Raw genomic sequence first — 22,717 nt, 5'->3', positions numbered from 1 at the left:
AAATTGATAACTATCAAGCTAGTCACATAGAGCTTTTATTTCTGACTTTTATAATGATTCTATTTAATTTCCTAGCAAACAACACCAACACATGTGTCCATTTTCCATTTTTATCTATGAATGTGTTGAAAGTACAACTTATGTTGCCATATTAATTGCCACTATATCACATGCATACCATGTTCTATTGTGATTCATACAAGCTTAATCAATATGAGATATTTGTCTCTTCTTACAGATATACTTCATTATATTTTCTTTCTATGTACTAATATTTGATTCAAGATTTTCTATTACCTGTAGGCCTGTGTTTGAATTTGTAGTTGTAATCATATGATTTTTTCTGCTACATGTACATGTATCTAATTTGTTCTCCGAAATTTAAAATATCTTTCTTCTACTGTCCAGTAAACTTACCTTTTTACCATATAAACATTGATAAAATATGACACCAACTGACCACACATCCACCTTGGAAGATATTTTTGGTGGATTTTTCCCAACAACAAAACATTCTGGTGGCAAGTACCTAAAACAGATCAAAATAATTGCGTAATGAAAAAAAGAATACACAATAAGGATTTAGAAAAATACAAAAAAATGTGTTCGTAAGACACCTATGCTTTTAAAAATATGAAAGAGTCAACAAATTTAAACCTATTGATGTTTTTTTCTTCTTTGAAACTATAAAACTTGTTTCATTATGTTAACCATAAAGATTGCTCAGGGGTTTGAGTGCTCTTATTGTAAACAAACAGTAAAGAAGTAATTAATAAACAGTGAAGGTGATGCTACCAAAATTCGAATTTGATCTGTTTATGTATGGTAGTTTTAAGCATTGAATATACATTTCATGACATTTGGTTGAGGTAAAGTCAAACTTGAGGTTTGAAACAGTAAAACCACCAGTTTTTCAATTTATGAAAGGGACAAAGACTTAGAAAAGTGATACCATCCAAAATCAAGCTTGATCCTTGTTTGGTGTATTAGCATAATGTGCTTCATAACATTTGGTTGAGACATACTAAAGTTAGAGAAGGTTAACCAATTTTGGGAAGAAAAAGAATCATTTGGATATTGGAAAAACAGATCTAAATAAAACAACTAATTATCTATGAATCTTTTTCGGCCTGCTTTACATTGACTTACCAGTATGTTCCTGCCCCTTGAGATGTGAGATCCATGCCATCAGAGGTAATGTTCTCATCATCCATAATTTTACTGAGACCAAAATCAGTGATTTTGATCTCACCGCTAACAGACCCACTACCAAGTAATATATTTCCTAAAATGAAAAAAAAATCACAATTTAACATCAATTTTTAATCATTTTACATAGTATTAATATTTAACTCCTTGACGGGACAGTGGATTATTGTGACAGGGATATTCAGTGGTAAAAGCATTATTTTGAAAAGGTTTAATCTAGCAAAGCCCTTTTTATATTAAATACCTTAAAAACAAAGTCTACATCTTTACCATTTCTACATAAAGGTATACACCTTCTTAGGGATAAGGTTGGTTGTTAATCCGTTCTCTTTGTCATTAAAGATCATTAATATAAATAGTGACTTGATTTATATTTGTTGTTTAATATCCATTGACAAATTCAATACAAGATCAACTAAACAGTAATCTAGCAGTTAAGTTTTGTAATTGGATCTGTAGACAGATCCCATCAGGGGGCCTCGGTGACTGAGTGGTCTAAGTAGTTACTATTGTAATCACAAGCCAGTCAACACTGAGGTTGTGAGTTCGAACCCCGCTCATGCAGGTGCACTTGAATTTCAGTCTTAATTGACTAGGAATATCAGTTTTCCTATCAAAGGTTAATGGTTTTCTCCGTCTTCCTCCACCAATAAGAACTGGCTGCCACGTAATAGCCTAAATGCTGTGCTTAAAAGGGGCATTAAAACACAAAAAATTAAATCAGATCCCATCAGTTGTAAAGTGAATAGAGAATTGTTATCTCCTTACACAAGGTATAGGATTAAAGCCTCTTCTGAACAAAGGTTTGATGTACAGAAATTTTCTCTTTTAATCGTGTTTTCATAACAAAGCAATACTTAAATCTGCAGTGTGTATAGTTGTATTTAGATAAAAGAAAAGCCCCATGAGTTAATATTGGCTAACTCATTCAAAAAAATAACCAGATGCTCCGCAGGGCGTAGCTTTATACGACCGCAGAGGTTGAACCCTGAACGGTTGGGGCAAGTATGGACACAACATTCAAGCTGGATTCAGCTCTAAATTTGGATTGTGATTAAATAGTTGACACAGCATAGGTTTCTGACACAGAATGAATGTGTTCTAATGAACTTAAAATTTTTGTTTTCTCTTAGAGCAATTCACTATGCTGTTGAATATTAATCCTCTCAAAAAAATGTTTGAAGAAATTTTCATTCTATTTATGAAATTTCATTTCAAATGAATTTAACCCAATTTTTTTAATCACATCCCCCTTTCCCTTATTCCAAATTAATCTCAATTAAATTTCTAATGGAGTTTGCAACAATAACTACTCATTTAAATACATCATAAAATATTAAGATGTAAAAAAACTGCTTGTTATCACTGAATGGTAAAGATTATTTTAATTTATAGACAGTTGGTAGTAAAAAGTGAATATACATTGTATATAACAAAGATTTGAGTTGATTCTGGACAAAGAAAGATAACTCCAATTAAAAAAAAATATTGCTATTTCACAATATTGTGCAATAAGTAATTTCTTACTTACTATTCTGGACAAAGAAAGATAACTCTAATTAAAAAAAAAATATTGCTATTTCACAATATTGTGCAATTAGATATTTCTTGCCATTGTGCAATACTGTGCAATTGAAAAGACTTGCTATTGCACAATACTTAATATAATATTTTAGATCCTGATTTGGACCAACTTGAAAACTGGGCCCATAATCAAAAATCTAAGTACATGTTTGGATTCAGCATATCAAAGAACCCCAAGATTTCAATTTTTGTTAAAATCAAACTAAGTTTAATTTTGGACCCTTTGGACTTTAATGTAGACCAATTTGAAAACAGGACCAAAAATGAAGAATCTACATACACAGTTAGATTTGGCACATCAAAGAACCCCATTTATTCAATTTTTAATGAAATCAAACAATGTTTAATTTTGGACCCCGATTTGGACTAACTTGAAAACTGGGCCAATAATCAAGAATCTAATTACATTTTTAGATTCAGCATATCAAATAACCCAACCGATTAATTTTTTGTCAAAATCAAACTAAGTTTAATTTTGGACCCTTTGGACCTTAATGTAGACCAATTTGAAAATGGGACCAAAAATTAAGAATCTACATACACAGTTAGATTCCGCATATCAAAGAACCCCAATTATTCAATTCTTGATGAAATCAAACAAAGTTTAATTTTGGACCCTTTGGGCCCCTTTTTCCTAAACTGTTAGGACCAAAACTCCCAAAATCAATACCAACCTTCCTTTTATGGTCATAAACCTTGTGTTTAAATTTCATAGATTTCTATTTACTTATACTAAAGTTATGGTGCGAAAACCAAGAAAAATGCTTATTTGGGTCCCTTTTTGGCCCCTAATTCCTAAACTGTTGGGACCTAAACTCCCAAAATCAATATCAACCTTCCTTTTGTGGTCATAAACATTGTGTTTAAATTTCATTGATTTCTATTAACTTAAACTAAAGTTATTGTGTGAAAACCAAGAATAATGCTTATTTGGGCCCTTTTTTGGCCCCTAATTCCTAAACTGTTGAAACCAAAACTCCCAAAATCAATCCCAGCCTTTCTTTTGTGGTCATAAACCTTGTGTCAAAATTTCATAGATTTCTTTCAACTTAAACTAAAGTTATAGCGCGAAAACCAAGAAAATGCTTATTTGGGCCCTTTTTGGCCCCTTATTCCTAAAATGTTGTGACCAAAACTCCCAAAATCAATACCAACCTTCCTTTTGTGGTCATAAACCTTGTGTTAAAATTTCATAGATTTCTATTCACTTTTACTAAAGTTAGAGTGCGAAAACTAAAAGTATTCGGACGACGACGACGACGACGACGCCAACGTGATAGCAATATACGACGAAATTTTTTTCAAAATTTGCGGTCGTATAAAAAGGAGACAAATCCTGTTTATATTGGTGTATTCAGATAAAATAAGACTTCATGAGCCTGTAATTCAGTGGTTGTTGTTTGTTTATGTGTTACATATTTGTTTTTCGTTCTTTTTTTTAAATAAATAAGGCTGTTAGTTTTCTCGTTTGAATTGTTTTACATTGTCTTATTGGGGCCTTTAATAGCTGTCAGACTATGCGGTATGGGCTTTGCTCATTGTTGAAGGCCGTACGGTGACCTATAGTTGTTAATGTTTGTGTCATTTTGGTCTTTTGTGGATAGTTGTCTCATTGGCAATCATACCACATCTTCTTTTTTATATTCAATCTTCAGTGTGTATTTATGTATTCAGATCGAATCAGAATAATCTTTATAACCCTTACATAAAGTAGAACTTACCTGGTTTAAGGTCATAATGAATCACAGGTGGTTTGATCTCATTTAAATATTTCAGAGCACTAACAGTTTGGGAGACAATGGACCGAGCCTCTTTCTCCGGAATGGATTTATTTTGTTTAAGATAAAAGTCCAGATCATTCCCTTCACAATATTCCAGTACTGTACAAAATCTGAAAACAATCAATACAAATTAGTTACATAATCAATTCTTTTTCAATCTTTTTTTTCATTTTATCATATTGTAAACAGTTGCTCCCATATAAGAACTATATAGGGTATTATCTACATATAAGGATAATTCGATAAAATGTCAATAGTAATTTAAGTATCTGATTGGTTAAAATGTAGGAAAATCCATATGTGGTATTTCTTTGTGCCAACATGACTCAATCAAAATGGCAGATAATGTAGTTTTCAGACATAAATATTTTTAGAATTCCTTCTCAAAAATCTATATTCAGTGTTTCACACCAATGCTAATACAACTGAATACCAAACATCATTGACTGAGTGTAAAGATATCTCATTATAAATATGTTATAATTCATTGACTGACTGTAAAGATACCTCATTATAAATATGTTATAATTCACATATTATGCAAGAAACTTAACTTTCTTAATAAAATTAGCTACTTACGAATTATTGTCAATCTCAAACACATCATATAACTTGACAATTCTGGGGTGATCCAGACTTTTGTGTATGTTATACTCTCGAAGAGCATGTCTGAAATAATGAGATATAAAAATTGAGGTATTGAATGTGATAATTTGTTCAATGTAGTTGGACCTTAAACTAGGAAATCAATAATAAAACACACCTTTTTTGTATTCTAAGCTCTACCTAAGTAAAATATTAGGGTTTGGGGTGTGTACTTTGTAAACAGTAACTTTTGAAGTAACACTTAATTCTACGATCACAATTCAGTTCTCTCTTTTAAAATGCAAAATAAACAAAATACTGCATTCAAATCAATATTTTGGTGTAAAAGTTTTAAAAATTACAAAATCCACAAACCGTTGTTCTCATTTTCACGTCATCGATCACCTCTGGCATTAAAACATTCAACCATTTTTTGGAGCTTTGAATATGCTTATATTTGAATGTTTGTGTTGTATTCTAGTTTTATTTGTTTGATTCCTACTCCATGCCAACCAATTAATGTCTTTAGTCCTCGAGAAAATTAGTCAACAGTAATTTTCAAATAGTTTGATCAACTCTTATGCATTCTAGTATTGAAGAAGTAATTTTGGCAAAAAAAAATATTTGAGAAGATTTTGTAACTCTCCTGATTTAACCAAAATCTATCCTCTATATTGTTAAATGTCCATACTCAGCCTTACTTGATATAGTTAGCCTTTTTGTCATCCTTCCACTCTCTATTGAGTTGGTGGATTTTACAGGCCACATATCTCTGCTCCTTCAAGTCAAATCCCTAAAATATTTGAACAATGTGTTATAATTTATACCATGATTACTAAATTTAGATTAAAGTGTTTTGTATGATTTTTTCTTCTTCACATAGAAATACTCAAATATTTTAGAATATGCATATCTTAGAAACAAAAATGTTATTAATCCAGCTGAAATAAAACAAACTACAATTTCGCAATTAATTTTAAAATAAAGAACTACATGGAAATATTTAAGATTCAAAGTAACTGCTACTACCACTCATTTTTCTTTGGGGAATTGGGAATCTGAATCAGATTATTGCTTGTGTTCATAGCTATTGCTAAGAGTATTTAAAAAGTTGAGTATCAACATAAGTTGGTACATAAATTAACTTCTGTGTGATCTTACTGCATTACAATATTCATAGAATAATTCATCCTGGAATTTAGAGTGAACTAGTACCACATTAATTTGTAAACGTGTGTAGTGCACAAGTAAATTATCAGTGTTTTGTTATTTGTGTGTCAAGAAATGATTATTTTTTCTTATTTGAATTCATGAATAATTTATCCTTAAATAACATTGACCATGTGGAATGGAATTAAAGTAGAAAATTTAAGGAAAATATATTTTTCCCCCTAAGCATTCTCAAATGTTTTGAAAGAACGTTATCCACAATGTCCTGAACGTATGTCAGAAGAGTGAAATTGATTTACAGAATTATTAGTGAATTATTAACCTGGAATAGTCACTAAATTTCATTAAAACCAATGTAAAAATTACTGATTAAAATCTTTTTTGACAAAAATATGTGATAAAATTCAATATTTGATAGGTTCAAAGTTCTGCTGCTAAACAATACATTACTGACAAGTTGTTGAATACAAGAATAGGTTAGACATGTAGAAGCTATTCCAGTGTTAATTTGGTATTCCTGTACTTACTTTATGGACCTCACTAAATCCTCCTTTCCCTAATAAGTTAAGGAGAAGATACCGGTCATTCAATATAGGATGATCTTTAAATCTGCAAACAATAATCATCATTTATTAGTTTTACATTTTAATTAAACAAAAGTTGAGACGGACAAGGATAAAACCTTATGCCCCCTCCACTACGGCAGGGGCATAACTATATAGATGAAGAAAAAAATAATAGAAAATAAAATGTGTTATTCTAATCCTACTTGACAAAGAAACCCATTAACATATTAAAAGCTACTGCCTATGCTAATATAGATGTTTTTCTTGGAAATCAATAATTCTTCACATATGTAAGTACCACTAATTTAATCTATATATACACCTCCTTACCTAGAACTATCTTCATTATGAATTCTTTTTAATTCCCTTATATGTAAATTTCTCTCTCTTTCTAATTTTTCCAGTTCTAACTGTACATCAGAATCTTCTTTCTTGAGAGAAGCTTGCCGTAACTTGAGAATCTCATCCAATTCATAATATTCTGGTACTGATAAACTGTTAAAAAACAAATGTTGATCAAACATAAATATATATGGTAAACATAAAAACATGCCACTATGATATAGTTTTATATGACATATAAGGGAACTGTCTGTTTGATCGTCTAAATCTTGTTGGTTTACAGTCTAAGAAAGCTTGACTTATACCTTCAACTAACACATTTGACTAGCAAAAAAAAAAAGCAAAATTAATCATTTATCAATATCTTACAAGAAATGTAGTCTTGACAGAAAATTTTCATTATAAATGTCTAGCTGTTCAAGAGGAGTTGTGCTTACAAGGCAAGACAGACAGGGTCATAAGACACAATTTATGATCCAGATAAACCTATGATGATTGTCGCCATGTTTGACTAAATTTAGCCCAGGAGTTTGAAGGAAAAGTTTTTGTAACAGTTAACAGGTGAGCTAAACATTAATGTCTATAATGGAATTTATTGGTAAATGTAATCAGTTCTCCATACCTTCTTTCTTGACCAGGTTTTATAAAATCTGGCTTTATACTTTTTGGTCCAGCACCACCGGGTTTCCGTTTTGTTAAAACTTTTCTTTGCCTTTCAATTTCTTCACGATCTGAGGCAACTCTTTCTTGCTGCCTACAAAAATTCAATCATCTATTATCTCAACTATCGTTGTGGGAAAACTCTCAAAATGTAACCTCTTGCAATTCTTAAATTCACACAAATAACGTTATGAAAGGTAACTTACCATTTATTTGTTTCCCATCACCATCATTGGTAACAGGTGAGACAAAAATGTTCTTATTCTAGATTTTCTATACCACATGTCTTTATTCTATAAAAGCCAAGGTTATTAAAACACTAATTTGTCTTTCAACCCAAAAATGTTTTGGAGGAGGATTACAGACAAGAAGACTAAAATAAAATAGTGTTTGATTGACAAAAAGTATTTAAAGGGTCATACTTAAGCAAATCTGTGAAAGCCCATCCATCATTCCAGTTCTCTACAAACGTAGCTCCCTGTCTCTGTGTAACAAACTGACCCAGCCGCAACCTGTTACTCATACTCTTTTGTCGTGTTGTCTTCTTTTCTAATTTACTCTGTAGAAATAAAATGATAACTATGAACCTCCAAAAATTGAGACTGAATAAAATTGAGAATGGAAATAGGGAATGTGTCAAAGAGACAACAACCCGACTAAATAAAAAAACAACAGCAGAAGGTCACCAACAGGTCTTCAATGTAGGGAGAAAATCCCGCACCCGGAGGCGTTCATATTACTAACATGCTTTAAAAATAAGCAAACACAATTGTCAATTAATATACTTACAATTCAAATGCAGAGATTGGCTAGAGAAGCCTTTAAACTTTTACATAACATGTACTAAAGCTGGAAACAACTTTTAGATAGCACTATTTTATCTTCTTTCCTTTAGAATTAATGACATTTTCTTAATGTTTTGTTTTCCAAAAGTCTAGATACTATCTTTTGGTTTATGTGTACTTCATTTAACAATTCAAATTTGTGGATCACATTTAAACACGAAAATTATCCGTAACTAAGAATAGTGCGTAAATGTTGGATAATTTCTACATCAATATGTACTAACCTTTTCAATTAGGAGAGATTTATTTACATTCAAACATTTCTGAAGATTTTCTTTATGTTTGTCTATTAGTTTCTGTTGTGCAGTAATTTGCCGTCGCTGTTCATCATTTTGCTGAAAACAAAATAATAGACAAATACATTTCTTCTGACAAGTTTTGAATGAAGCAAAGAAAATACAATGTATACATGGACACATCACTTAGCCAAGGATTTTATTGCAGCTTCAAAGACGACCAAGAGTGATAAAAGATCCTGACTAGATTGAAAAGATAAATCAAACTAATAAGGAAACAAGTTATTCACATAAAACATAGTGTAAGGGAGATAACTCTATCTCAAATTAAAGACAACTATGTATAAAGAAGACATTCAAAAATACTGTTCACCTGAGGTCTTTTAGTAATATCCAGTGACCATAGCGCTTGCATGTGAATCTAAACAGTATTGCAAAGCATAAAGCTATCACAATAATACAATTTTTTAGATCAGAGTATGCAATTTTCCTGTCTTATTACAAGTAAAGACATTTGTATATTTCCCCTTTTTCTAAAAATTATATATAGATGAACTAGTAATTAAGGTCTTTCCTTTTTCAAAAGGGAAAGACCTTACTGTCTTTCTTCTGATTATTATTAGTTCAGAAAGGTCACAAGGTCAAAAGTCAAAGTCGTTGTCCTAAATAGCGACTTTGTTGTTTTTGGTAATTTTTACAGTTGTATTTGTGTTTAAGAGCTTTTCAATGCATTCTACTCCTATAGGAACTAGTATTTACATTACAAAAAGGAAAGACCTCTCGATTGTTCAAGAACAATTGACATTTTACTCAGTTCTATTATTATTCTGGTAATTATACCTTATTACAGAGAACTTACCCTTATTAATTCGTCTATCCTAATCTTTCAGGTAATTATACCTTATTACACAGAACTTACCCTTATTAATTCGTCTATCCTAGTATCTTTCTGCTCTATATCTGAAGATGCTTTACTTTCCCAAATCTGTATCTGTTGCCATGTCAGTTCAGTCTACATTGTAGAAATAATATTTTTATTATTTATCTTAGCACTGAATGAAAATATCCTAATCGATTTTTATCACCAAAGCACTGTTTCATTGATAATTTCAAACTAAAGATTAATACATACATAATCAAAGTTGACAAGACATGAATGTACAAACATACAATGCAGTACAAAATATTGGTTTTCTAAGGCAAAAATTCCACAAACTTTTAAAAACAAACTCATGCAAACAAGCTTTGGTGTGAAAACAATCATTGTATATTTTTCTGCAAACATAACATTTACAAATCAACAGTTAACCAAACAAATGGTTACTTTAAACCAACAAGCTATCTTTTTTCCACAAGTAAACATAACACAAAATTTAATCATTGCAAAATATAAATCCCCACAACAATATCTTGGTTTACACATGTTACAGTAATGAAATAAAACTAACCTGTAATCCTTTTGAACACTGGTACAAAGGTACAGGAGGAAAGCCGTGTAAACTGTCAGAGTTACTGTTGTATATACTGCTGGGTGACGGGGCTGTATATGACTGAAAAAACAACAAATATCTTGTTATCTCATGCATGTCCAAATATCTACTAGGTACATAAAATTTTTAGGAACATTGCTTATACAAGAAAAAAACAAGTATTGTTTCTTTTGCGCTATCAATAAATATTTACAACATAATTCGCATGATTTAAGTTTTTAATGTAATTAGTAATTTGTTATTTTCTGTTGAACAACCTTTGCAATATAATAACAGCCAATAACTATGGTAGAAGACTTCAGAGTTCAAGAGTGAACTGTGTGCATGGAAAGATTTGTAGAATAAATTTGAGTTTATCTAATTTTTAAATTGCTGGTAATTTTTGCTGTTCTCAGTTTCCACCAGACTAAAGAAAATTAAAAATATGGACCCATTTCTTAAAAAAATCTAACAAGAAAAAAAAACACATTTCATATTGCTCATGAACATTTCAGTAGAACTTACCATCAATTTTTGTTGTAATATTTTTTTTAGGAAAAGAGACCCTTGCATTTTTAGGAATAGTAAAGCTGATCATTTATGCTGCTGACAGTTTTTACCAATCTATAAAGTTTTGTCAAAATGGTAATATTGTGCCAGGTGAAAATAAAGACTTCCTTTGCACAATTTGATATACTCCGGAATGTAAACTTACATAAGATAAACCCTGTGGTGAGGGAGATTTCGCTCCTGTTGTTGGATTTATTGACCCAGTTCTGTTTGGGGACTGGTTCTACAATACACAAAATATAATAATAATTAGTTTATATCTAAGTAATTGATTTCAAAAAGATTCAGAACATTTCTCCAAGCTTCAGTTTTTTTCCAAAGCTTTTGGAATGATGTAGATCGATCTCATTTACTGTATTTGCATAAAACTGTGTCATTTATATTTGAAAAAATTTGAATGAAATGGACTAGATTATGAATAAGCTAATATTAATTCCGGAACAATCCCACATCCTTTCTATTCTATCAATACAAGTTTTCTTTATTCAGACTGTAAACCAGTCCAAGTAAGATTTGTACTGTTTGTTATCTATCTTTCAAAATCAAAATTGCTCAAAGGAATACTGTATTGAAATTAATATATAAATATAAACTGTGTACAATCAAGGGCAAATATCACTTAAACCTTGTTAATAGTTTCTCCCAGAGATATTCATAAGTTTATTATATAAACACTGCCATACTCACCTTGAAATATTCATTGATTTTCTTCCCATTTGCTTCTGGTCTTGTTTTTGGAGTATCTAAAATGAATCATTTGACTGAATTATGTCTTAATTTCATGAAATGTGTGAACCAGATCCAGACAAAAATAGTTTTAAAATTTTATCGAACAGGTTGACAATGTTCAAGACTTGAATTCACACTCGCAACATTACAACTTTAAGTTTAATGCTATGTATACTATGCTATGTCCCTGCTTGAACTCTTCATTCGTCCTAACACAAACAATATCAAACATTGATAATCGCCTGACAGAACTTATAAATAATTATAACTCATTTATATAAGAATAGATTTTATTCATACATGTTCAACTTTGTGTATCAATAAAGTACTAAAGATCAAGACCATTTTCATTATTTTTACCGTACTTAGCAAACATTGTCCATACTTAAAAATTTACCAATCAAAGTATTTGTCTGGAAGTTGTAGGAGTGTTCATGGTGGTGTTGTAGATAGGATGATGTAACCCCAATGAAAAATTTCAAATCAATATGAGTTGACACACAGACAGAAAAAAATAATGCTCATAGGTGGGACATAAAAATTAAATGTAATCTGTAAAAGATTTGAAAAACTTATAGATTACACTAAGATAGATTTGCTCTTAACTCCTGAGTTATTATGGTTATATAGGGCAAAATACATACTGCTTTCACTTCCATCACTTGTTGCTTTTCTTTTCCTTTTGCGCTCTGTTGGTGTACGAGGTTGCTTTTCTGGAGTGCTAACACCCACGCCCTTCAAAGAATAAAAACATGTATTAATTTTGTAAAATTTTATGTGGCAATTTTAAAACATAAATTACAGCAGTTTTAAAGTCAGCTTTAAAACTGAATGTCCTGTATCTTTTATTTGGAAGAAAGGCATTGGAGAGTGGCATCAGGTCTTCATTGTTTTGAGTTACTAAAATATACTTTCATCTTTTAACAAAATTTATCTTAACAATACCACACTTTCACTTTTTTCATAAATATTTGTAAATTCCTGCAGTACTTCTGTATAAATAATTCAACATACTATGACCGTTTATTGTGGCTATCAAATACCATAATATAAACAGATTAAAAAACATTCAAACCTAAAGTACATAACATTCACTCATGGCTATTTCAGGAATAAATGTAAAGCAGCAGGTAGGGGAAATGACCTTTTTTCCTACACCTACAAGCACAAAATGAATATGCCCTTTGAAAATCAACAACAAACAATCAAATAACAATCGATCATATAGGAGCTTCACAAAATAAGCCTTTTGTACAAGTAGCTTGTATAGACCTTTCCCTTATAAAATTTCAAGGATCTGGATTGATAATGCAGTAGAAGTTGATTTCATGAAATCAGTACTGCCTTTTGTTACTTTTTCTCAAAAATGTTCCCAAGTAATAATGGGGGAAAAAATCTTCTAACAATTCCACAATAGAAAACAAGTGTGCATCTTTCAGAGCAGTTTCAAGGAACTGAGATGATGACACAAATTTGGTATAATTTTTTTCTGCATGTCTGTCCAATTGCCAGATATATAACAATCTTATTTTGGACTTAGTCTAACCCCTAACTCAGTCCAACAGTGACAAATCCCATCATTCATATTATCTTGACAAGCACTTTCACCTGCCACGGTAAGAACAATTCCTTTTGAGCATACACAGAACCTAGGGAAGGTGCTTTCAAAATGTTTAAGCCACTGACAATGCATTATAAGAATTTTACAGTACTTGGCACCTTTCCAATGTTGAGACAAAATGCCTCCCCTGGTACTAATATATGTTATTATGGAACAGTCTCAAGTCATGAATCAAGTAAAAGAAATCTCATGAAAAGTCATGTATGCCCAAAGATTTATGTACTACAGATTCATTTATTTTTGTTGGTTACAATTTTCGTGGATTGAGGAAATCTTACATTTTCGTTGATATTTAAATTCGTGGATTGCCGATTTATGTCTATAAAGCCTATAGAAAATTTGTTATTTGTTGAACATGTGAATTCGTGGTTCCCCTGTAACCACGAAAATTGGTATCCAACGAATAATAATGAATCCACAGTAACAGAAATTAGGATGTATTCCATTATAGTATTCTGCAGATCAAATAGTTCCTCAAGACAAGGTGATCATGGTAAAATAAACAGGCCCATAGCCAGGAATTTCCAAGGGGGACTCACAAACTCCACTTGAAACAGTCACAATTCGAACAGAACCTTGACTTTAACAGTGCTTATTTGTTTTCAAACGAACCCCCTGGCTACGGGTATGATAAACAAATTTAACACTTACACAAATAAAATGCATTGGGATTGTGTTTGATACTGTAAGAAATCCTGCATTGCTCTCAATACTAACTGATGTTTACAGTGTTAAAATAAATGGGGAATGTGTCCATAAGACACGCATGATGCCCCTGCTTGCCTTAGTATAATATTATAAATGGACATACTGTAAAAGCAGAATATTGGTAGAGGATTTAATGTTGTTTTTTCCTTCCTTCCTTGAAAGAGTGTTTCTAAGAAATTAAACCCCCCATTAAAATTAAACAACATATATAATATCACTTCCATTTACTGGAAACCAAGAAATTAAATCCCATGAAATCTCATACAGACACAAAATTACGAAACTTTGTACCTCACGAAAATTAATTATTCTACAGTAACTCAAGAGCTGTAATCATCACGCTACCAACATTTGTACCTGATCTGCAATTTGAGATAAGCATTGTGTATACGTTTCATAACATTTACTTGAGGCAAACTTAAGAGCAGCATAAATCTAGAATAGCAAAAGTGACAACCACAAAATTAAAACTTGATCTGTGTATATTGTGGTAATAAGTATGGTGTAAAAGTTTCACAACATTTGGTTATAATTAAGGCAAACTAAAGTTAAGAGAACAGAAACCAATTTTTTGACATACAGACATATGTAGACAGACAAGGGTAACTTATTGCATCTGCCATAGCAATGTGAATGTGTAAGGCAGCTTATTTCAATATAAAAAAATTAAACTTGGCCTGTGTTTTGTGGTAATAAGTTTTGTGTATGAGTTTCACAACATTTGGTTAAGGCAAACTAAAGTTAGAGAACAGAAACCAATTTTGAATGTACAGACATACATGTAAGAAGATGGACAAGGGTAAAACTTAATGCCACTGCTGTAGCATAGTGAACATGTAAGGCAGCTCAATAGAAAAATTTTTAAACTTGACCTGTGTTTTGTGGAAATAAGTATTGTGTATAAGTTTCACAACATTTGGTTAATGCTAACTAAAGTTAGAGAACAGAAACCAATTTTGAAAGAACAGATATACATGCATGAAGATGGACAAGGGTAAAACTTAATGCCCCTGCCTTGGCATAGTGAATATATATGTAAGGCAGCTTAATTCAATATATTAAATTTAACTTTATCCGTGTTTTGTAGTTATAAGTATTGTGTATAAGTTTCACAATATTTGGTTAAGGCAGATGAAGGATAGAGAACAGAAACCAATTTTGGACGTAAAGACAAGGGTAAAACTTAATGCCCCTGCTGTAGAAGAGTGAACATGTTAGGTAGCTTTGTTCAACATAAAAAATTTAAACTTGATCTGTGGTTTGTGGTAATAAGTATTGTTTATAAGTTTCACAATATTTGGTTAAGGCAAACGAAAGATAGAGAACAGAAACAAATTTTGGACGTAAAGACAAGGGTAAAACTTAATGCCGCTGCCGTAGCGTAGTGAATATGTAAGGCAGCTTAATTAAAAAGAAAAAAATTAAACTTGATCTGTGTTTTGTGGAAATAAGTATTGTGTATAAGTTTCAAAACATTTGGTTAAGGCAGACGAAGGATAGAGAACAGAAACCAATTTTGGACGTACAGACAAGGGTAAAACTTAATGCCCCTGCTGTAGAAGAATGAACATGTTAGGCAGCTTAGTTAAACATAAAAAATTTAAACTCAATCTGGGTTTTGTGGTAATAAGTATTGTTTATAAGTTTCACAATATTTGGTTAAGGCAGACGAAGGATAGAGAACAGAAACCAATTTTGGACGTAAAGACAAGGGTAAAACTTAATGCCCCTGCTGTAGCATAGTGAATATGTAAGGCAGCTTAATTAAATATAAAAAATTTAAACTTGATCTGTGTTTTGTGGAAATAAGCATTGTGTATAAGTTTCAAAACATTTGGTTAAGGCAGACGAAGGATAGAGAACAGAAACCAATTTTGGACGTACAGACAAGGGTAAAACTTAATGCCCCTGCTGTAAAGGAGTGAACATGTTAGGCAGCTTAGTTAAACATAAAAAAATTAAACTCGATCTGGGTTTTGTGGTAATAAGTATTGTTTATAAGTTTCACAATATTTGGTTAAGGCAGACGAAGGATAGAGAACAGAAACAAATTTTGGACGTAAAGACAAGGGTAAAACTTAATGCTCCTGCTGTAGCATAGTGAATATGTAAGGCAGCTAAATTCAATATAACAAATTTAAACTTGATCTGTGTTTTGTGGTTATAAGTATTGTGTATAAATTTCACAACATTTGGTTAAGGCAGACGAAGGATAGAGAACAAAACCAATTTTGGACGTACAGACAAGGGTAAAACTGAATGCCCCTGCTGTAGCATAGTGAACATGTTAGGCAGTTTAGTTAAACATTAAAAAATTAAACTTGATCTGTGTTTTGTGGAAATAAGCATTGTGTATAAGTTTCAAAACATTTGGTTAAAGCAGACGAAGGATAGAGAACAGAAACCAATTTTGGACGTACAGACAAGGGTAAAACTTAATGCCCCTGCTGTAGCATAGTGAACATGTTAGGCAGTTTAGTTAAACATTAAAAAATTAAACTTGATCTGTGGTTTGTGGTAATAAGTATTGTGTATAAGTTTCACAATATTTGGTTAAGGCAGGCTCAAGAGAAAAGAAACCAATTTTGAAGGTGTGGACATATGAAGACAGACAAGAGGTAAAATATAATGCCCCTGCCATAGCATAGTGAATATGTAAGACAGCTTAGTTCAATAAACTTCCATTACGTTTATCTAACTTATTTTGTTCAATTTACCTCATCTAACTGTTCCACTGATCCTGCACTCTGGTTGCTGTTGTCTTGAGATTGTGTAATGTTTAATGGCTGAAACTAGAATAATAAAAGGAAAATTGTTAATACTGAATCAATTGTTGAAACTACAACAATGTAGAATGATAAAAGAGAAATTATTAACACTGAACCAATCTCAATCAGCAGAATACTTGGTTTGTACTTATCCGTTACATTCATTGTAAAACACTTAGATCATTCACTTCATGGTTCACCCAGATTTAATTTCTGATTTTATAAGTACTGCAGTATATATTAGAAATAACGTGCTACATGTATGTTTTGGTGTACAAATTTTATTTATAGTCAGTCCTTACTAGGATACAAATGTTTATCAGTCATTGTATACTGAACTTTTCTTATAAGAAACAGCAGGACTCTAATAACTTATACCGTTACGGTGACCTATAGTTGTTAATGTCTGTGTCATTTTGGTTTCTTGTAGACAGTTGTCTCATTGGCAATCATACCACATTTTCTTTCTTATATTTATCAAAATTAACAATGACATGTACAAAATAATGATAAAGTGTGTGCCTGACAGGCCAAATAATAATTCTGACATCTCTGTTGACTGTTTGTCAGGTTCTATAAGTATGCTATGATTTGAGAAGTGTGCATTGCATGTCATATCTCCAGCTAATTCTTCTACAGCTGAATAGTCCATATATGACTTAAAAAGGTTGGACAAATAAAAAAAATCTACATACCCTGCCTCCTAAAAACCGAGCCTCGAGTAACTCTTGCTTTCTTGGATCTAATGATGAATGAATGTTTACATTTTCCATAATACTCCCAGCTAAAAATATAAAATCAACAACATGAAATATAAATTACTTTTTAAGAAACATCACAGGCTTAAATAAAACATGGCACAAACATGTATTTTATCATGGTTTTTATTTTTAGGTGTGCATTGATTGTACTGTTCAACTGTAATATAAAAGTACTTTTTTGTTTCTCATGTTTTGTGTACATATAATGGGTAAAATCTATAACTGAATATAGTGACTGCATACTTTTACTTCATATACAGTGTAAATACCAATAAGAACAATTCATCCCTAATATCATGCATATAGTGCTAAAGTAAATTATTCATTTTTCAGTTTTTCAATTTCCTAGTCAGTAATTTCTAGAAGAAAGGACTCCTGGGAATGATCAATCTGTACAACATACATCAATGATAGATCTACAAATCTACAAAATTCCTTGACATGCTAATGATGTTTATTTTCAAATATAGTTTTCAGCACAAATCCACTAGCTACACTTTCTACAAAGTAGTCCTTCATTAAAGTGGTGTATGATGCTATTGTCAACTGTGGTCTGTTAGAGATATATATGGTTGAATATTTCAACATATGGACATGTTACTGATCAGTGAATAATTTCAGGTAAAAGGTCAGTAGCATTACATCTATGACACAATATAGATGGAATTACATGTGTAGGATATATATATAATACATGTATGGAACAACTTACTACATGTACATGTAAAAATACAAACCGCATACATGTACAACGTATATCATCTATAAATCTGTAATGTTCACACATTTAATAGATTTGTATCAGACAGAACTGAGTTTCGGTTTGGATGGCAGAGATAGACCAGATTCCAGGATCATGAGTTACATTTCTCAAAAATTTATTAACAAAATAAAAAAAAAATATTCTTGCTTTCACTGTAACTTTTCCAAAACGGCCCGCTTTTTCACCAATGGTCTAGCTAACTATCTAAAAGGTTGTGCCAACTTATGGATAACAAAAGGGTGGGAATGGTAACAGGCAGCAAGAAGTTTAAAATAGAGGGCATATTGAAATTCAATAATAAGCACAATTAAAAAGTTATTGTAGCTTTACGCCAGAAGGTTTTTGGGAGTAGATTGTTTGATGACAAAATTCAGCTAAATATATTATAGCATACATATGTTTATTAAACTATTACATTTTGTATCTTAAATTACACTTATATGTACTTCAGTAAAAAATCATGAACATGGATTAAAGAATTGCTGTGTGATTGTCATTTAAAAAAGAGGGTTGTTTCTTGCAATATTTTCTTTTACAAATGAAGTTATTCTTCTACTATGGTCTTGATTCATGGTATTGGGGTCTCTAACAAACAAACAAAAATTCATTCTGACACTGTCATTTATATTCGAAATTAAAACTTGGGCATTAAAAGCTGTATCAAGTGTAAAATTTAACAATTTCACTATCGTTAATTAAATATCACATCATTTTACTCCAGTCTGTCAAAATTGTAAAAGCAGATAATGATATTTAGCAGATATCATATATCAGATGACTGATATTCTCAATGATATTTCAAAATGTAACAACTTTACAGGCTATATACACGTAGCTAATGTCTCAAAAGGCTAGTTTCAATCTGAATACAAAGGCAGACAGGTTTACTTTATCATATTATAAATGTCAAGAATCAAGAAGCCATTTATATGGCAGTGCCAGTGGCCACATAGATTTCTAGAACATCAGACCTAAACTGCTTAAAAAACTGCAATGAAAAAGAAAATATAAAATGATAATAATGAAGAATTTAATAAATAATATGGCACCTGTTCAAGATGGACGCCTAACCAAACAATTATGTGGTGTTACGTTTGTGAAGTGACAATTTTATTTTTCATTATTTTGTTGTTGATTAGGTCAATACACATCACCCTGCATCTACCCTAGGGAAACAACACAGCACAATTGCACTGCGTTAGAACTGCGGGTTTCTCATATTTCAAACCATGGAGAAATTAGTTGATCAGTATCGTATGATCTACAAAATTAATTGCCATTGCAGCAATTGTCAGTATGCCCGAGAATATGGTAATCCCTTTGAAGGAGGCCATTTTAGGGGGGAAATCACGACTCCATTTTGAACCACTAATTAAAGAAAACGCACGGTCATGCAATCAATCTGACGCTATGGTGCGATAGATGAATCAAAAATGTGTTAATTAATTAATACAAAGAAATAGTTTATGCATACCCTCCATCATATTCGAGCGAGATGTCGGCCCACTAGCAGAGTTGGATGTCCAAGATGGCGGTCCCCCGCCGATATTATTGAACATTTCTAGTTAAAATCAGCTATTGACCGATTTGGCCATTTTTGACTCGCTTCCTTGTCAGTTAAATCATCGATCTTTCATCACAATCAAAATGAACTTTTTTATGACAAAGATAAAAGGTCCTGAAACCACGGTGAAAGATGCTGCTCTCCTGAGAAATCAACTTTGTTGATCACCCTCGTGACGTCACACTGAATTTTAGTCCGCTAAATGTCGCTAAATTTTGACATTTTACATCTAGAATTATGCTTAATTGGTTGATTAATTTCGTACATCAATCACTAATAGACTACTTTTAATTTTAGGACAAAATTGTCAACACAAGTCACCCAGGTAAACATGCTTATTTTCGGTATATTTCGTTTGAGATCGGACCTCGGTGCCCTAAACCAATCATTCCCGCCTTAAAGTTAGTTTCGTAAAAGTTTGTTTACGTGTTATGCAGTTTGCATGTCTGGAAAAAGGTTGTCAATTTATTTTAAATGCAGAAAAAAACATCAAATCATCGCATTTCTTCAATATTTAAAATGTGATTGAGGATATGGAGAAGTATCTAAAGGATTGCCTTTGAGATGACTGTGATTGGTCATATAATACATAGAACTCTCTCTATAATTGTAAAATTGTTCATGTTTTGTATGATTATAAAGCAACAGGTCATATTTCGCGCTATTTATTAAAATAAATAACTTAACTTAAGCAGTCCTTTTCATAATTATTTGAAATTTATCCAGCTCTTTTTCAAATTTCTTGTTTTATTCTTAAAATTTTAGCGATGGTAAATTTTTGTTGACACATCATTACATATTTGAAACGGGATATACTTGTAAACCGGAAATATAAATTATATGCATTTCCGATTGCACTTTTTTTCTGATTCACTTTGAAGTTGTTACGGGTACAGAAAGTGAAAAATATTATCTCCCAGGCCAATCATAAATCTATTTGACGAGGAGGTCGTACATTTTATGGAGAGAAAAAACAGGCGCTTGGGAAATGGACCCCCTTTTTCATTTTTTTTGGTATATTTTAAGTTATATTCAATTCTTAACTGTGTACTAACTCTTATCCATATGATAGTTTATCAATATTATATTTTACGATTATTTATTTTTATTTATTATCTATATAATTATCAATTACAATCATCAATCAAACAAACTTGAAACGAAATACACAGAATTTGTTATACACTATAAAGATTTACCAAAGAAATGCGCTCATTAAGGTATTGACAGAAACGTATAATACAATTTTGCACTACATGAATATATGAGAGGGAAAGGCCTTCATCGGGACCGCGGGATCGGATGTTTTTTTTCGCTCGGGATTTCGGGATTGAGCCTTTCGGGATCCGGGAATTCTTTTTTCGAATTTCGGGATGTCGGGGTTTAACTTTAGTTAATTTAAAATCGGGTCCTCGGGATTTTGGAATCAGGACCCCTCTTACCTCCCTCTACATGGTCTCTGGTATTGGTATCCCAGACTACAGGCATATTTTTTTTACAGCAAAATAATCATATTACTTAACTAAATGTTTAAAAGGATACCAGTCATCAAATTCAACGTACACATTTGTCTCTTTCCTTCAGATGATTTCACTCCTAACTCCGAAACAGATGATATATTATTTAATGATACTTAATTAACTATTTACAATATAACACCAAAATACCTTTATGGTTCTAAATTTTGTCCAACCGCACGATTAACTATTAAAAAATCCCAACTTGATTAAAATTTATATGGGAATATCATAATCTACCGTTCGGAAAGTCAAATTCAAACTGACGGATCAGTTCAGAGATATTTAGATTTTTTTATTTCGTCGACTTAATAAATTTCATTTCATACTTTTTTACGATTATGTAATATTACTGATTGTCGTTGTTTATATTGTCAATCAGGGTTGTTTTTATCAATGGTTTATAATTTTGTCTTTATTTGAGATCCTGGTAACCTAGCTGGGATTATAACCGGCTTAATCTGTTATGTCAAATATTACTCAGAACTTAATTAGAGTTTCTTTATCATTATTTTATAAGCTTAGTCTGCTAGAGATATAAATATATTCTTTATTCCTATTTAACTAAAAATTGAAGTTTGTATAAACATATAGGGAAAACGGTACTATTTATTCTGCCATAGGCGACAATACTAACATTTTCAAAATTTACCAGTTTTTACAATAAAAATCTGGATAAAACATTTATGTGTGGTGTTAGTACTTTATTACTGTATTCTAAAAAATGAAGCCAAATAGTAGCATGACCAATTTCCAACGGAGCTTGTTTATGTTATCCATGGCCACCGTCATTTTGCACCAAATTTATGAAATTTTGGAAGCCTTTTCGAATAATTCCCTAGTCAATATTTCAATAGGTTTTAAAATTTATATTGTAAAGTTACACACTGCAGTTATTCATAGATAAATAAAAAAAATATATTGTACCCTTACATCCAATCACAGCGCTACTAAGTTGACTTCTCTGGCCAACCTAATGCTGGAAAAATGTAATACTACCGTTTTCCCTATATACTGACTGTTATGACCATTCAACACTGTTCCACAAAATCTTATCAAACACAAGTTTTCATGATTAGATTAAAGTCATTAAATGGTGCTTTAAAAAAAAATAATAGAATCGGGAATCAGTGACAGATCCAAAATTTTTCAAAAGATGGGGCCAACTGACAGTCTAAGAGGGCGTCCGATCTATTCATGTGTCAGTGATTCTCTGTAAATTCAATCATTTTTTACAACAAAAGAGGGTCGGGCTCCATGCCCCCTAAC

At 31.5% G+C, this 22,717-nt stretch overlaps 1 protein-coding gene across 4 annotated transcripts in view; it reads right to left on the bottom strand.

The window, feature by feature from the left end:
* LOC134706579 (serine/threonine-protein kinase tousled-like 2) overlaps nucleotides 1-21,617 on the bottom strand; it is a 29,044-nt gene extending 7,427 nt beyond the window's left edge. For 2 of the 4 annotated variants that reach the window (XM_063565629.1, XM_063565628.1), the window contains exons 1-18: nucleotides 19,842-20,328; nucleotides 17,539-17,627; nucleotides 16,793-16,867; nucleotides 12,391-12,481; nucleotides 11,705-11,760; nucleotides 11,163-11,240; nucleotides 10,427-10,528; nucleotides 9,898-9,990; nucleotides 8,967-9,077; nucleotides 8,320-8,456; nucleotides 7,860-7,991; nucleotides 7,226-7,390; nucleotides 6,857-6,938; nucleotides 5,861-5,952; nucleotides 5,154-5,243; nucleotides 4,515-4,684; nucleotides 1,150-1,285; nucleotides 418-529 (exon numbers count right to left, since the gene is read on the bottom strand). In XM_063565629.1, coding sequence (XP_063421699.1) covers nucleotides 418-529; nucleotides 1,150-1,285; nucleotides 4,515-4,684; nucleotides 5,154-5,243; nucleotides 5,861-5,952; nucleotides 6,857-6,938; nucleotides 7,226-7,390; nucleotides 7,860-7,991; nucleotides 8,320-8,456; nucleotides 8,967-9,077; nucleotides 9,898-9,990; nucleotides 10,427-10,528; nucleotides 11,163-11,240; nucleotides 11,705-11,760; nucleotides 12,391-12,481; nucleotides 16,793-16,867; nucleotides 17,539-17,627; nucleotides 19,842-19,926 — 1,896 coding nt within the window. In that variant the 5' untranslated portion in view covers nucleotides 19,927-20,328. Of the gene's footprint in view, nucleotides 1-417; nucleotides 530-1,149; nucleotides 1,286-4,514; nucleotides 4,685-5,153; nucleotides 5,244-5,860; nucleotides 5,953-6,856; nucleotides 6,939-7,225; nucleotides 7,391-7,859; nucleotides 7,992-8,319; nucleotides 8,457-8,966; nucleotides 9,078-9,897; nucleotides 9,991-10,426; nucleotides 10,529-11,162; nucleotides 11,241-11,704; nucleotides 11,761-12,390; nucleotides 12,482-16,792; nucleotides 16,868-17,538; nucleotides 17,628-19,416; nucleotides 19,661-19,841; nucleotides 20,329-21,598 lie in introns of those variants that run through there. The other 2 variants (XM_063565631.1, XM_063565630.1) reach the window with 2 other exon arrangements.
* Nucleotides 21,618-22,717: the final 1,100 nt, after the last annotated feature.

This window comes from Mytilus trossulus, chromosome 2 (genome assembly GCF_036588685.1).
Source record: "Mytilus trossulus isolate FHL-02 chromosome 2, PNRI_Mtr1.1.1.hap1, whole genome shotgun sequence".
Taxonomy (NCBI): domain Eukaryota; kingdom Metazoa; phylum Mollusca; class Bivalvia; order Mytilida; family Mytilidae; genus Mytilus; species Mytilus trossulus.
The sequence above is the reverse complement of the archived record's forward strand: the minus strand, read 5'-3'. Positions and strand labels throughout refer to the sequence as shown.